Source organism: Eptatretus burgeri, chromosome 14 (genome assembly GCF_056783735.1).
Source record: "Eptatretus burgeri isolate ZD-2024b chromosome 14, Ebu_testis_v1, whole genome shotgun sequence".
NCBI classification, from domain to species: domain Eukaryota; kingdom Metazoa; phylum Chordata; class Myxini; order Myxiniformes; family Myxinidae; genus Eptatretus; species Eptatretus burgeri.
Genome location: NC_140974.1, coordinates 69,801,993 through 69,818,942, shown reverse-complemented (window position 1 = coordinate 69,818,942; position 16,950 = coordinate 69,801,993). Strand labels below are relative to the sequence as shown.

General features: G+C 42.8%; 2 protein-coding genes across 9 annotated transcripts in view; both read left to right on the top strand.

The window, feature by feature from the left end:
* The window catches only part of LOC147013555 (uncharacterized), a 35,195-nt gene extending 29,369 nt beyond the window's left edge, over nt 1–5,826 (top strand). The window contains exons 8-9 of one of the 3 annotated variants that reach the window (XR_015051371.1): nt 1–66; nt 4,402–4,539. The exon at nt 1–66 is cut by the window's left edge and continues 18 nt beyond it. Coding sequence is in view for 2 of the 3 variants with exons in the window: in XM_085855445.1 (XP_085711571.1) it covers nt 4,402–4,548 (147 nt within the window). In the remaining variant the exon portion in view is untranslated. Of the gene's footprint in view, nt 67–4,401 lie in introns of all 3 variants that reach the window. The other 2 variants (XM_085855445.1, XM_085855446.1) reach the window with 2 other exon arrangements.
* Nucleotides 5,827–14,024: 8,198 nt separating this feature from the next.
* Nucleotides 14,025–16,950, top strand: part of LOC147013554 (uncharacterized) — a 73,609-nt gene continuing 70,683 nt past the window's right edge. For all 6 annotated transcript variants that reach the window (XM_085855439.1, XM_085855443.1, XM_085855442.1 and 3 more), the window contains exon 1: nt 14,025–14,121. The gene's annotated coding sequence lies outside the window, so the exon portion shown is untranslated. The remainder of the gene's footprint in view (nt 14,122–16,950) is intronic.

Below are 16,950 nucleotides of genomic sequence, written 5' to 3'. Positions count from 1 at the left end.
CATCCAAAAGAAGACCTTCATCTGGGAACTCGATAAAGCAGGTTTCTTACAGCATCTCTTATAGAAGTGAGAATCGCAGCAACGAGATATAATCCGTGTAATAATAGGCTTGTTTGTCCGTCTGTGTGCAACGTTCCTTTCTACCCATTGTTTGGACAGCTGGCCTGACTCCACCCACAATTGTCCCCTGAAAAATCAAATGGTCACCATTTTGTTGCGACATGAATCCAACGATTCGGTAACTTTGGAGCCGTCATATTCACAATCGTCATGCCTTCCCTATAAGTTTTCCCTTCAGTGTCAAATGACCAAAGCGACTGTTTAAACTTTAAAGGATCATCAAAAATGGAAAGGTTGGAGCTGATAGGCATCAAGGGCCTTGTGAAGGTCATGGTAACTATTGGCCTCATGGCTTAGACTTCAGGCCTCTTTGGTCAGCCTCTGGGCCAGTGCAATTGTAATATATCCAATCTAAATAACCACAAATGTATCCATATTGTATGCACATATGCGGTGAGCATATTTTTTACATCAAACCTGGGTTATTTTTATTTTCAGTGATAAGAGGCAGCGGTCTGTTGCCTTATATACTGCCCAAATAACTATGTATCATTCTCTTGTGCAAGGGCTTTTACCACAGAGGTTCCGTGGGTCCCTGCTATTATCTCTTAAATGACTTGATCAGGGATCATAAAACCCAAGTCGTAATAAAGGTCTTTGTCCGAGGAGTTCAGATAATCTCACGAGAATGTGAAAGAAAAAAAAATCTATCTTCTTTTTTACTTTCAATGATGTGTATATAATATATGCATCAGGAAGAAGGTAATTGGTTTTGGGTCATTTATTGGCGTAATTCGGCTGCTTATGGTCACGTGAGAGTTGTGAGCGGTGGCCCCAGGTCCAGCTCTACCGAGGACAACTGGGGATTTATCCCCAGTTGCCACATAGGCTGCTTATAGCCACATATCTTGCGGAAGTATGAGTTGGACAGGTGACCAACCGTGACATAGAGGAGGACATGACATGTAGTAGCCATTCTGTTTGTTTCGATCACGGTGTCTGTGAAGTTGGTGATAGCATGATAGGGGAGAGGAAAGAGTTAAATATTCCGCTGCTTTGATGAGGAAATGAAGAAACATGTAATGATCGACGAGGAAATTTATGGGTGGGGTGGACAGAGAGTTGGTATTGGGAGTCGGATTGCCAAGATGGGACTGAGGGGGGTTGATGACTTGTGGTTTGAGAGGGGAGTCAATTTGGCATCTCAATATCAACTTAGCAAGAGCGTGATGTAAAATTGACATTCAGATGATCAAATTTCATGTTCGTGAGATTTGTGTGAATGAGTGTTTACTTTGGGGAGTAGTTGGCTTGAAGTCCTGCTGCAACGTATCCTTGAGCAGTAAAACATTGATTTCTATCCGTTTTGTCTTGTGGTATTTAAGTCCTGGGATTGCTGGATTCATCATGACAAGTCATTGTATTTTTATAAGCTAAATACTGACATTGACCTTTCTGATTGTTTTGATCACAATGAATTACAGGGTAAATGGTCAACATGTCACTGCCCTCTGATGTCATTCGTTTTTGTGCAGTAACTGCTGGTGTTTCCACTGTGTTTGTGTTTTTAACGTTTTTCACACTATCCATTTGAGGAAAATGTAAAATTAAATGCTTAAGCATGTAAACCCTTCCCTAAAATAATTCTACATGCTTACATACATATTGTCAAATGTACAGCCCATGTCAACTGCCTAACCATAACCACAAGTACAGCTGTCACGGATACCGAACATTGCACGGAGCGCCCTCCGCGGATGACTAATTAAACAGGGATCATGTCCGAGCGGTATTTAGCGGATTCCCTTTTTCCGAATATGGTATAAACCACGTTGTCATCGACATTACAGTTAGCTCCAAATTTAATCCTCAAGGAGTGCTCAATAAACTGAGTCATCAGCCCTGGATAGATGGCATGAACTGACACTCACGAAAGCTGAAAAACACATCCTAATTGAATTGAGTACAAGACGACAGATGCAGAAATCCCAACATGAGACAACTGTATAATTCAAACAATACTACTCAATAAAACAAGCTCGAATGAGCTAAGATCCTCGTCCTCTTAATGATGACGTCATAAAAACGAATATGACGTCATTGTGATGTATCAGGTTTGCGATAAATTATCTGTGCTAATGCCCGGCTTGATTCCCGCAAACAAAATTCAAACAGCTTGCCTAGTTGCGGAGATAATGGTACAGGCGATTTCCATTAGCGGCGATATTATGACGTCAACTTTATTTCTAGGAAGAATTTCCAAAATTGGAGATGGTTACTGCCCGCGCGTGGGCTTTCTGCATATACAAGGCAAGTTTCATGAAGATCCGATGAAAACTCTGGGTTGTGAAACAAAAAATGTCAAAAAATAGTAATGACGTCATAAAAATTGATATGACGTCATAGTGATGTATCATATGTGCGGCAATTCATCGCTGCTAATGCCCTGTTCGATTCCCGCAAACAGGATTCAAAAAGCTTGCCTAGTTTCGGAGATAATTTTTTTTGGCGATTTCCATTAGCGGAGATATTTTGATGTCAAAACTTTTTTTCTGGGAGGAATTATCAAAATGGGAGATGGTTACTGTCTGCGCAGGGAATTTTTACATATACGTGCCAAGTTTCAGGAAGTTTCGATGAAAACTGTAGGCTGTGAAACAAAAAAGTCCATAAGAACAACAACGTGAGTAAAGCCGCTGTCACACCTTGACGATTTTGCCAGCGTATGCCGACCTATGAAAAATTTGTCTCAAACGCTGGCATACGTCGTAGTACGCCGAGCTCGTCGACAAATTTTAACATGCTCAAAATTTTTCGACGTATGCCAGCGTATGACTCACACATTCCGCATACGCTGGCCATAAGTTGTAGGCACGTTACGCGATCGTTGACACACGTTGACACACGTTACTTGTAAGTTACTCATAAGTCGAAACACGTCGAGGTAATGTTTAGCGTCAGTGTTCCAGACTCCATGGTTATTTTATTATTATTTTTTTTTCTTCAGCATGATGGTGGTGTTGACACTTCGATTTCTAGTGTGATTATAATATAATATAATTAATAGGCTGCCGCACAACGATTCAAATCATAACCGCACTAGAAATCGAAGTGTCAACATCACCGTCATACCGAAGAAAAAAAAAATAACCATGGAGTCTGGAACACTGACGGGTTCCTCCTGTGTGAACCCCATTTTTATATACCAATTCCCCTAAATGCTGCCAATACGTCATTATACGGTAGCTGTAAGTTAGTAACACGTTCAGTAAGTTCTGTGGTCGTCCGGAAGACGTCTGCATACGTCAATATGCATTGGAGATACGTTACACATAGGTTCAAAGCACGTTACTCATAGGTTCAAAGCACGTTACTCATAGGTTAGAAATAAGCTTCGGGTATGCTAAACATTACCTCGACGTGTTTCGACTTATGAGTAACTTACAAGTAACGTGTGTCGATGTGTGTCAATGATCGCATAACTTGCGTACAACTTATGGCCAGCATATGCGGAACGTGTGCGTCATACACTGGCATACATCGAAAAATTTTCAGCATGCTAAAAATTTGTCAACGTACTCGGCATACTACGACGTATGCCAGCGTGCTTCAGCTTGCTCTTAACGTATACAAAACTTACCCATAACGTATTCGGCAATTTTTTCATACGTCGTCATACGCTGGCTAAAACGTCAAGGTGTGACAGCGGCTTGACACTTCAATGTCTAGTGCGGCTATGATTTGAATCGGCGAGCGGCAGCCTTTTAATAAGGCTACGCCACGTGATCGTCGGCGATACGCTGCCGCGCTATGCATACGTTAGAGTATCGTTGGGCATAGGTTGTGAACGCCGACAACACGCTAAGCATTCGTTGGTATTAGTTATCTAAATGTTATCGAAACATCCTGTGTACGTTACTAATACGTTATGCATACATCCAACTCGTTATGAATGTCCAAAACTGGAAAAAAACATCAATAGTTCAGCGTACGCCAGCGTTTTACATACATTTTGATACGTTGTCATACGCTGGCTAAAACGTCAAGGTGTGACAGTGGCTTAAGACTTTGAGATCCTCCTCGAGGATCTAAAAATATTTCTCAAGGTGACCATTCCTCCTTCAAGGCTTCTTCTATTGTGACCCTCTATCCTGCTGTTGGTGTGGTCCCCCTGTTTGCACGATGTTCTTCTTGTTCTGATATGTTCTAGTCCATTATGTGCTCTATCTTTACCATGAGCCTCGACTTCACGTAAAAAAGTTGCACTTTTTTGGTGACTTTTCAATGATTCTCCTCAAAAAGCTCATTAATGGTTCTAACGAGTTACGTTTGCTTTTTCAGACGAAAGTCTGGATCCACGGAAACACGCGTCTTTCATCCACCATCTGCTCCAGGGTGACCAAGCACGTAACGGATATAATGACCTGCCGAGCGTCGGTCAGCTTTCCGCTTCACCCACGTGGATTTGATCTGAAAATGACTTCCTGATCGATTTTACTTATTTATTTCTTTTTTGTACTGGGATTCTTACTTTTCCAGTTCAGCCAAGCGGTGCGTTTCACCACCGTCGTGATCACTGCCAATATATGAATAAATTGGCATTTCCCTTCTGATCTAGCCGAATGGATTCACATGTTTTCATAGATCACTCTTTTATCCTTGTAAATAATTGATGAAACACTTTCTGGGGCAGGATATAACAACATTAAATATTGATAAGATGTGGTGAAATTTCCATGTCTCTATTTTGAGAGGGGCTCATGGAAGTTAAGAAATTACATTAATTTGATCATATCCCACTACAGGCTTACTATTTAACTGGTCAACTTAAGAAGGGAATCCGAGACCAAAGAAGGTGATAATGGCACAGGTCCATGACTTCTTGTGGTCGAAACGGTTACCATTTTCCACAATGGCTAACCTGAAACCCTCTGTCTTTGACAGAACGTTTCACAAGATATGGCAATGGAATGATGGGGTTTCCAGAAATTATTATTGCCAAATGTATTTGTATTTTCTCATGAGGCCATCAAAAATGGGTCTCGCTGATTATGTATCACTCGGGCTATGAGGATACGTTTAGATATGGACGCTCGCTTGTTAGCTATTTAGCCTGGCTTCAAACGTCGATCAAGCTATAAGCTGTCACCCTGGTGTCTTGCATTGATATGTGTGCTACGTCCATCGGACATTGAGCCAGACGACCTGATTCCCATCACTGGTTGATGGTGGGATGTTAAAGATCCCTGTTATCACCAGCACCGTGAATAAATTACAAATTCCTCCCCAAATCGTCTGCTGTCTAACGTCAGGCTTGGCTAGCTGGTTCATTAAAAAAAATTGTGGAAAAAATCATTTCCAGACAAACTCCACGGGAATGTGGGATTACTCGGGGCCGTTCAAGAAGTAGGAGAGTCGTGTAGCACGGCTTAAAAAAAAAATGTTCCACTCTTTTCTAAAAGCTTTAATTCCACATTTTTTTCTTCTCAACATTAACTTTTTCCATCAAATGATTTGCTGACAAGACACTGGAAGGGGATTGATAGATTGCTTTTGAAAAGGTGTAAAAATTAGTTGAGGGATCCACTTCTGACTGCTTTCAGAATCAAAGTGTGCCAGGAAAGGTTGAATCGTATCGCGCTGATGTGAACATCCAAGATTGATTGCCTTGCTCATTGTGTCCAACTACTGCCCCACACTCAGTTCACTTTCTCTCTTTTTTTTTTTTTAAAGCCAAATCTTGTGTAAAAAAAAAAAAGTGTACAAGTAATTAAATAATTTTTTTTAATGTAAAAGGATGTAGGGATGGTATGAGAAAAAAACTATAAACAAGGTAGGGATGGTCACAAGAAATTATCATGTGAAACCATCCCGACATCTTTCTTTGACTCATGGTTGCTCCCTGTCCATTTGCAATGACAGTCCATGTTCGTTATTCCATGTATGAATTTGACCGGTGAAATATTAAACAGGTAAAACACACACACACACTCATACTCACACGGAGGTGGATACTTTGAGAACAGGTAGGTCTCCGTTCCATCTCCCGCACCCACCCACATGTGGAGACAGCAGTCGACAACCGCAACATGCATGCACATACACCTATACACATATACGTGCACACACACACACAAAGGTGGATACCCAGACTTGGGAGAACTCCGTTCCACCTTCTGAAACCCACATATGGAGATAACAACCAATGACACACACGACGGAACAAGCATTTAATGTTATCTCGCATCTGTTCAGTTAGTGGTTGTCATCAAGGGAGACGTGTAGTGTCATCTGCAGGCACAACCATTATTCAAAGAAGGATGTGGGGTTGGTTTCCTGTGATAATGGTCTTGTGACCATCCCTCCCTTGATGACACACTTTTTACCATACCATCCCTACAACCCTTTACCTTAAAAAAAATGTTTTTATTCCTTGTTTCTGTACTTTAAAAAAGAAAAGTTTTTACTTGCAGGAGATTGCAGTATGAAATACCTTGTCATTAAAACTGTTGGTTAAACATGAACAGAAGAACATAATGGATGTGAAGACTGAACAGTTGGCAGACTTGAAAATGCTTTTCTGTTGCCAGACTGTACGTAAGATTCTCCGACCTTGCAGCACATCACGAACCGGTCCACCCAACGATGTCTCTTCATACCAACTAGTGAAGCGGAGTCGTCCGCCCTTCCCAGTAAAACCACAACAACCTGCCCCTGTCCTGATTTTCGGAGTGGGCATCAGTTCAGAAGCTTTGTAACCGTTAGTCCAGGTCTCGAAACCACATCCAAAAGTCGCAATCACTGATTGTTCCAGCAAGTTGATTATTCACGCCGCTTGATAGGTCACTGCTTGATTTTCAAAACTGTCCAAATAGGACACGGCCTGGAGCTCGTTGTCAACACAGGGCTTGTCACCTGTGACACAACCTTGGAAAACATGGAAAATAGAACAATAAAATATAATCAGAGATATGATAGACATGTCAAAGTGAAATTACAGAGGAGTGATAGGTGTGCTCTATACACTCAGTAGGTAATTAACGACTGATCTGAACAAGTAAGTGTGTACTTCGAGTTATCGAACTGCTCTAATTAAGGAAGGTCTATCTATTCTCAAAATCAATTTGGTGAACCTTTCATTATTGCTCTGAATAGAGAATTTTATTTGTGATAATAATCTGATTTCATCGACGACGAAATATCTTTGGGCGGAAAAATTTTCTCTGAATTTTTTTTTCCCACGAATTCCGGCCAAACTATTCAAGATTTTCAGGATCTGAATGGCTCCGCTACCACTAGATCAACTGTTTGTTGCACTTTTTATTTTTTTGACATTCGCTCGAATTAGGCCTACTTTTATATCGGACTTTTTGAAAAAAAAATCTCCGGGATATCGTTAAATTTCATAAAATGAAAGTCCATCAAATTTTGAAAAAAAAAAAATTTTTTCACCTATCTTGGTATTGTTATACATTTCCTGCCCGCCGGCGTGCGAACAACCGCGTTTAACCAATAGCGGCCGCTTCGCCCACCGAACGGACAATCCAGTCGCAGCTTTCCGGAGCAATGCCGAAAACCAGCCACGGGTGTGTTCTTAACCTCACCACAACCTTGTCCGCACTCTACCCGCGCTACAGGGTCAATCGCCGAATTGTCGATATACCTAATTAATCACACGGGTAGATTACCGAGAGATTGTACCTCAACGGGGCCGCTTGGACACGAGCCGCTTAATGCAGATCGCTCTGTTTTGGGATAACCGAGCAGGGTGTTATCATGACTCCCGTTGGACCCGATCGCTTTACCGGCTATTTAAAAACCAACTATATTCCGAGGGCAAGATGGCAGTTCAATTGGGGAAAGAGGACACAACGAACGGGTTAAGATTCAAACAAGCACATTCATTTGTACACAACCATGCACGTATACAATCAAGCAATGAATGCAAAACACGCATGCAGTTATGCAATGGATGGAGGTAGGGACAAGACGCGAGCAAGACAAAGCGCTACAACCGTCTATTTATTCTTTACACACTTATCAGTTCTACTTATCGGACTTGGCGCCACATCTCTCACACAAAGAACCAAGGAAAAAGAACCCCATCAAAGGCAAGGGGGTAGACTGGACCTCTCGGGGTCTTTATAACATGGAGCTTTGAGGACCAAAGGAGCTCCAAGGGGCCGCGCAGGTTACCTTCAATGGTGGTGACTCGCTGGGGTGACCCGCGACGTCCCGTCCCCACGGCAGCTAGCGTAACCGTGGCTCGGCCGCGGCCTGGTGATTCGGGCCCCAGCCGGCAACGCCTGAGAGGAACGCACGGGTCTTTGCTCTTTCAGAGTTGATGCTCTCTTTAAGAACCCGTCCGTCCCTCAGCGATGCTCGGACTGTTCCGAAGCCCGATCACCTCAGACCGTTTGGTGCTGGTTGGCGAGCTCTCTCCGGCTCTCTTCACATCACGCACATGAACACGTAGCTCCGCATGGCACAGCAGGCTTGGCCGTGCTCCCTGCTCACGTCTCCTCCGCTCTCCTCAACTTCTCCACCGACTGCAGGCTCCAGGCGCTCCAAACCCCGACAGACACTCCACAGACTGACCGCGCTTGGCGCTCTGCTCACCCTTTTATAGGGCCTGAGAGACGAGGTTTGGCCTTCAATCCCTCACCCCTGATCTCCGACCCCCCCCCCTCTGGCTCAGCCCCTCTCGATCTCCTGATCCGATTCTCGGACGAAGCTTGCACAGAGCGGACGTGCGTGAAGACAGCGACCCTGTGCGGCGAGCGGACGTGCGCAAAATCACCGACTTTCGCTGCGAGGAAAGCCCCGCGTCTGCCTGCAGCGATGCCGTTCGATGCTGACTCGCCGTGGCTGGCGTTTCGGACATGAAGGTGAGGCGATGTTGTTCGTGTTGATTTATCGGGGGAGATGTGGTTTAGGAGATGGTGAGATGTCGTTGTTGTGAAGGCGGTGTGGAGAGCGTGGTTGGTGGTTGGCGTGGAGGAGAAGGTGGTTGCTGGTTGGCATGGTAGAGAAGGTGGTTGGCATGGTGGAGAAGGTAGTTGGTCCAAAATAACGATAGCAAAAGAAAAACAGCTACCTCAAAGATCACAGCCCGGGTGACACGAATAAACCCCTTTAAACATCGGTGGGGAAATCTATCTGAACACAGACTTATCGACATAACTGACCTAAGGACCTATATGGTGCTCTGCGAATTTCCACAGCCGTAACTATTTTCTTCCTTTAGGGAGGGTCGGGGGGGGGGGGGAGAAAATTCCACGACAGGTGAAAAACAATTTTTTTCAAGGAATCCAACAAAACTTATACACGTACAACTTCAGCGTACTCTCATTAATTCCTGAAAATTTTCATCTTCCGTGGTCAAATCCTCTCGGAGGAGTAGATGATACGTACATACAACAATCCTTCGCTCTATTAAAAATAGATGATGGATACTTCCCCAGGAAATACTTTATACATTCTCAAAACTTTGTCCTCTCTTGGCTCCATCCCTCCCGGGTTTCTGCAGGGTGAACGTGATCTGCTCATAACCCTCTCCTTGTTAAACTCCCAAAATCCAGGCTGCTCACTGCTCATCTCCACTCATTCATTCCTCTTATCTCACCTGTGGAACCAACTTCCCCAGTCTGTTCAGAAACAACAGAAAAAACTTTGGACCACTGTCTCTGAAACCGCACCAAGGAAATATTGAAACTTGGCACAAAGCAAGTACTCCTCATAAGGAATGAGGGTGAATTTTATATGACATCACAGGTGCCCTCATTATGACGTCATAATTGCACATGTAGAATGCTACATCCGATCCGTATGAAAATGTTTGATGGTCATCTTGGGATAAAATGGTCCAAAAAAAGCAAAACATTTGATGATGTCATCAATCATGTGATTCGGCAGCCATATTGTTTTTTAAATAAAAACATTCAAAAATCTTCTTCTCTGAAGTGGCTGAACAGATCAAGGCGAAACTTTACACCTATGACCACGAGGAACTAAAGGTTCACAATATGATGTCATTGGTCACATGGTTTGGCAGCCATATTGGATTTATCCTAAAACCCATAAAAAATCTTCTTCTCCAGAACGGCTGGACAAATCTTGGGGAAACTTCACACAAGTGTTCCCCAAGCCATGGGGGTACAAGTTTGTTAAGGAATAATTGATAGGTCACATGGTTTGGCAGCCATTTTCGATTGAAGAAAAATATTTAATGTTTTCTCTGGAACCGCTTAATCAATCGATGTGAAACTTCACACTTATGATCGAGTAGTGATGAGGAATACATGTTTTAAATTTCAACTTCATCGGACCCACGGTCTGGCAGCCAGAATTACTAAATTTTTTGATATAGGTTATTTTTTGTTTTTTTGATTGTTTTTTTTTGTTTTTGTTGAATAAGGCTCACTTGGCTGTGCCTGGCTGGGTTTGACGGTAGAGGAGTAGCAGCTGAAGCACGAATCCTCTCCAGGTTCCTCCTGATGACTTCATCTTTGCTTTTTGCTTGTTCAGTTTCTTTCGAATTACTCCAATGCAGGACTGCACCAATTTGGTCTGACATTTGATTTGAATTGAATTTATTCTAATCCAATTCTAAATCCAATTGAATCATGAATAATGGTAATAAAAAAAAGTCATGGGTCAGGGTCAGATGTCCAATCAAAGCGGGATGTCTTGGTCATCACCACCAGCAGTTATAAAGTCGCAGTTCTAATTATGTCTCTTATTAATGACATAACATACCAGTACACAAACGCCACACACACAATACACCGCATAAAATATGTCCTGGCGAGGGTCTGCAATCTCTGATTGCTCTTTTTCTTGTTTATTAGTTGTTGGTTGGTTTGTTCCTTTTCTGTTTCATCTCCTCCGTCCCTTTTCTCCTCTCGCTCTGTTTCATTCAGCTTGTTCACCTCCAGTCCTTCTCTCCTTCCCCTTGATCTCACTTCTGCTGTGCTGTTGGTGTTTCTCCCTTTCCATTTTGTTTCCTTCCCTCCTTCTCTCGCTCTTCAACGAGCCTCGGTCATGTACACAAAGCTCAACACAATATATTCCATCATGTTTTTTTTTATTTTTTAACCTAATATCTATATATTTTAAAGATGACAGAGTTTTTCGAATCATTGGAAAGGTCTTGTATAATGTTAACAAGATTTGCACACAATGTAGATCGTTGCTTTGTTGGACTTTATGATGTACAGTTCGTGGTTCTTAGAGAAATGAACATTGAACACAATTGATGATTAATGAATTGCTCTTTGCCCAAGATCGATTTATCCCTGTAATATACAACCACAAGTAGGGATCGATTTATCCATACTTATGGCTGAAGGTAATGTCTTTTTTAATTCCCTCCGCCACCAAAGGTGAAGGAGGTTATGTTTTCACCCCTGTCTGTCTCTGTTTGTTAATTGGCGGAATCCTTCGGATTTTGGCAATTATGTTGGTCGGTTGTGTGTGTCATTCTGTGTGTGTCTGTTTGTTTGTTTGTGTGTTTGTTTACCCTGCAGCAGCCACACCGTTTCAGCGATCATGACCAAACTGGGTAAAGACGTCGGCTATGGTCCAACTTAGACGCTTGTCGTTTTGCTGAATCTAGGTCAAAGGTCAAGGTCAAGGTCACCGAAAAACCGAAATTCTTATTTTTGCAATATCGACTTCAAACCAAATCCAAAATGTGCATCTTCCAATTCTGCATCCAACCATATGTCTCATTGGGGTGTCACACCAACACCCTTCTTAGCGGTCGGGGTCAAATGTCAAGGGGGGGGGAGGTCGGGTCAAAAATTTCAAATTGCGATAAAAACGCCAGTTCAAGTCCAATTGACTTCCAAGTTATGATCATGACCAAACTAAGTGCTATAACTCATTAAACAGTAGCACTATCGACTTGTGAGAACCAAATTGATTTCTAGGTTTTTGTTTTTTCAGAGATCATGGAGATACGACAAAGTTATTCCGGCAATTCTTTGCTCAACGAGCAATTTCATTTTTGTTTGTTTGTTTGTGTACAGGATATCTCAAAAACTTGAAGACAGATCCGGATGAAATTTTGTGGACAGGTTCGGTGTTTAACAAGGACAAACTGATTAGATTTTGGTGAAGATCCGGATCCGACTTCTAAATTTTTTTAAGTGATTCTTCACCATTGAGAGATAGGGCGAAACCTATATATATATTATATTGCAAGATATCTCAACAAGTTGTGGACGGATTCGGACGAAACTTGGTGGACATGTTGGGTGTGTCGCAAGGACGAATTGATTCGATTTTGGTGAGGATCTGAAAACGAGAATTATTTAATTTTTTAAATGATTCTTCACCTTTGAGAGATAGGACCAAAAACGATATAGTACTGTATAGCATGATATTTCAAAAATTGTATTGGGCTCAATATGTTCTCATGGATCAGACATTATGTGGCGGAGGTATGCGCTCTCCCGAGTGCCCTTCTAGTTTTTACATCATGCAATATATAGCTTACCCTTAATGGATAACTAATATTGACGATGGTCTTAAATACCATTTCAGTCTTTTGAGGGTAATTCTGTGAGTAACCATTTTTTATTTTACAAATAATTAGTGATCTAAAGGCTGAATCATCGGATGAACTCTATGGGTGAATCTGTCCTCATACTCGACACTGCAACTGGGGCATATGCCTGGTGTTGGCTTAATGGTTAAGGTAGTGGGCTTGGGATCCTAGGGTTCTGAGTTCAAATCCCGCTCAGCTGTTGAATTCACACCAGGTGGGGTTGACTCTGCCTGTCATCCTTCCGAGGTCGGCAAAATGAGTGCCAGCTTGCTGGTATCCTGTGTCGGAGTGGCGACCCGTCCAGGATTGTTCCCAATAGCCAAGGAGACTGCTTCGGCGGCACCAACGCTCTGCACAGAGTATGGTCCTAATGGATGGAACTGGGGCATCATCATGCCTGGGTGAGCAATCAAGCTTGCATCGGCATGCAATCATTCCAAAAGGTTTAACTCTGATTGCAGGGTAAACATGGAATCTTTTTGATTTCTTTACATAGCAGAGTGTCTCCTCTTCAACCTTGAGGAAATGTGAGGGATAACTAAAAACATCACACCTGACAGGTTTGGAAATCTGCACGATATGCAGGAGTGGCTCATCACAAGTAGTCTTGGAACTGAAGTTTCCTCGCCCTACCTGTGAAACACCAGAATGGCAGTTTATAGCTGGGCCGAGGTTCGGCTCAGGTGTGAGCGTGTGTACCTCTAGGCCATCCTGTCGTCCTCACCCAGCATAACCCTTGTTAAGAGACTGCTCGGGAGTAACGATGCTCTGTAAGGAACATGGTACATCGAGGATGATGTTGAAGATGATGTAAAACTATATTATTTAATAAATGGAACCCCAAACCAATTACAAAAAAGTCAACCAGTGATGGCTTCCAACAGCAATTGAGGGAGACATTCAAGTGGCAACTGCATCTATTGATGAGATCACACTTTCAGCAGGTACTGTACCTCAAAATACTGACATTTACCTTGCTCAATGACAACCTGCAAGCTATTGATGTGACTAATGTAGGAGCAGATGTGACATCAACACAGCGGTGCATTACATAATCTGCACAGTTGGCGAAGATCCTTCATGGATATTGTTAAACCATAATCTGCCAAGCCTGGTGTTGGCTTAGTGGTTCGGGTGGCAGCTTAGAATCCCAGCGTTTTGAGTCCAAGCCTTGTTGGCTGCTGAATTAACACCAGCTGGGGTTGACTCAGTCTGTCATCCTTCTAAGGTTGGTGAAATGAGTGCCGGTGTACTGGTAATAGGGGCACAGCATCAGTGGCACAGCTGTGCTCCCAATAAATGATTAGCTACCATATGCAAGAACAGAACCACAATCTGCAAACAGGGTCTTTGCCAACAATGATGCAATGGAGGTGCAAAGTCTACTCAAGGTGAGTAGGTTGAACTCTCAGGTTTTCTTGGTTGATAATAGTTATTTCATAACCGCCTGTTGAACCAGGCAGACCTCCAATATTGTGTGATTGTGTATGTGTTAGCCCTCAAGGCAGGTAAGTCATGGACAATATGTTTCCCTGTTAAAGTATGAGGTTTTTTTGTTTGTTTTCCTTTTTGGAGGTTTAAATGTTGTTTAACATGTGAAATGAGGTTTTTTTGTTTGTTTTCCTTTTCGGAGGTTTAAATGTTGTTTAACATGTGAAATGAGGTTTTTATTTGTAAAGGTGTGCCTCATTTGGATGTTGTCCTTCTCAGAAGACACTGCCGATGAAGACATGCTTGCTTACTGTTTGGTTTTTCAGTGGGATGTTCAATGTCACTCAAACAGCCTTTGCTGGGAAAGTGTCAAAAACTAACAAACAAACAAACAAAAAAAAACAGCCTTTTTTTGCTCCCTCACCTTTTTCGTTTGTTAGTCGTTGGTTGATTTGTTCTTTTTTTCTGTTCCAACCCCCACTTTCCCCCCATCTCTTCTTGCTGTGTTTCAATCAGCTTGTGCGCAGCTTGTTCTCCCCCCCCCCCCCTCCGTGTGTCCTTCTCCTCCTCCCCTTGACATCACTCTCACTCTCACTTCTCCTCTGCTATTGGTGTTTCCATCTCTACATTTTGTTACCTTCAATTCTTGTATGAGCCTTGATCTTGTATACAACAAAAAAAAACAACCATAAGTAAGACCGCCCATAAGCGGGTAACCGCTCATGTGATGTAAAGCCCGAATTGAGGAACGACACCCGACGACATTGAGTTGTGTCGTGGAACCCTCCTCAATGAAGAAAGAATCACACTTTTGACTTGCGGAATGTGTTTAATTCCTCACTGATATGATTATCGCAGGTGAGAAAATTACCTTGGAGTTATGAGCAGTCAGTCCATGCTTAATCCGCCATAAAAAACTTTATCTTATCAAGAATTAGGTACACATTAATTATTTATTTTTTTATTGTGAGTACAAAGTCGAGATTTGTGGAAGAGCGACAACATCGAATGGATCAGAACAAAAGAAACAGTGGAGAGAGAGAGAGAGAGAGAGAGAGAGAGAGAGAGAGAGAGAGAGAGAGAGAGAGAGAGAGAGAGAGAGAGAGAGAGAGAGAGAGAGAGAGAGAGACAGACAGACAAACAGGAGGGTTGAAGGACAAAATAGAGGAGGACTTGGACAAATAAGGGATGTGGGGAATATTTATTGCTTACGTTAGGGTTGTGGGCTTGAGTTAGGGCTTAATGGTTCATGGACCCTCCATCTACAATCTACATGGACCATTGAGGAATATTTTGGCCGATAAACAAACTTCAGTATCTCAATGCCTTGGCCTGCTGGTTGTTTCCATCTCAGCACGTGGTGATGGGATCCCAAGGCTCAAATAGTCAAATCACATTTGCTGTTGTGCTCATGTATCCATTGTCTCATCACATCTTTTATAATTCCTGAAAAATCAATGTCCCCTTACCTCATGTTCAATGATTAAACACACAAACTCCTTTCTGAGCCTCACACACTAAACAAATACAGGTAACATGGTCTCGACTATTTATTTTTGTCAGCATTTACTTGATGGCTGATAGGACAGGTACTAATAGGTATCGTTAACCTTTGACTTGTCTCGTCTGGGTTCGATGCCAGATGCCACCTACTCTTTCAACACGAGCTAACAACCAAGAGGTTGAAATCCAAGAATAGATTCCTTCATGCTGTTCAGCCCCTGGATGGTAACCCCCACAGCTGCAGGATAGATTCTTGATCAACGCAGCTGCAATCAAGACCCCACAAGCTGTAACTTGACCCTGAAGAGTCCCTGCCACAAGGAGCCAGTGAGACATGAAGAACGTGGCCGTGTCTCAATCGCCTGAGGACAGGAGTTGGATACTGCAGAACCCTTATGCAGAAGTGGGGATATAATCAAAATGTCCCAACCGATTGTGACCGATTGACCTCAAACAATGGAGCATCTCCGAGATTACCCTCTCTTGCCAGAGCCTTGTGGATCAGACGATCTGCAGGATCTCAACTCATGTGCCAGAGCCTGTTTTGCAGTGGCTGGGAAAAGTGTAGCGACACAAAATCGAAGACGAAACCCTGCAACGACAACCTCTCATCCTGGTACCTTGCTGGAAGGTCATTGCCTCAAGGAGCACAGCACGTGTTGAAGGAGATGTTGAGCTGATTCTCCTATGTCATGATAGCATTTTCTTGTCGATCTTAAAGATCCTACAGTACCTTTTTGAAAAAAGTAAGCTATTGTGTGCTGGTGTCCTTGTCAAATTTCTTTCACCAAACTCCTGCTGTATGTGGCTGATCTTAATTGGGCCAGAAGAAAGATGTACACCTGGCTCGGAAGAGCGATAGAGCACACCTGGATTGCAACGGCAACAAAGCACACCTGGCTGGCAACAGCGATAGACAGCACCGATCTCTAGACTATACATAGCACTTGACTGCTTCAAATAGAAATCTTCATGATAATAGAGGAACGAACAACACGTAACATTTTTTGGCATCGCACCACATGCCACTCTCCATCATTTTGCCCTCATTCTTCTCCTACACTCCAATTCACCACTCATTTTGCCTAATCTGTACTCTCCCTCTCTCTCTCTCTCCTGCCGTTTCTACACTGTTGCAGAATTCAAATATTAACTACATACACATCCAAACAAACTGATTGTTGGCTCAAAATAAATAACAACTCTTTGTACCTTGGATAGCAGCACTTTGTGTGATGTTTATGGATCATATCGTAAACGAGCAATCAACAATTTTTCAAATACTGCGTACTTTCTAAAACTTAAATCTGCAGGTGAGAGTGGTATCTATCTATAAAACAGAGCGGTGTGTGTGTGTGTGTGTGTGTGTGTGTGTGTGTGTGTGTGTGTGTGTGTGTGTGTGT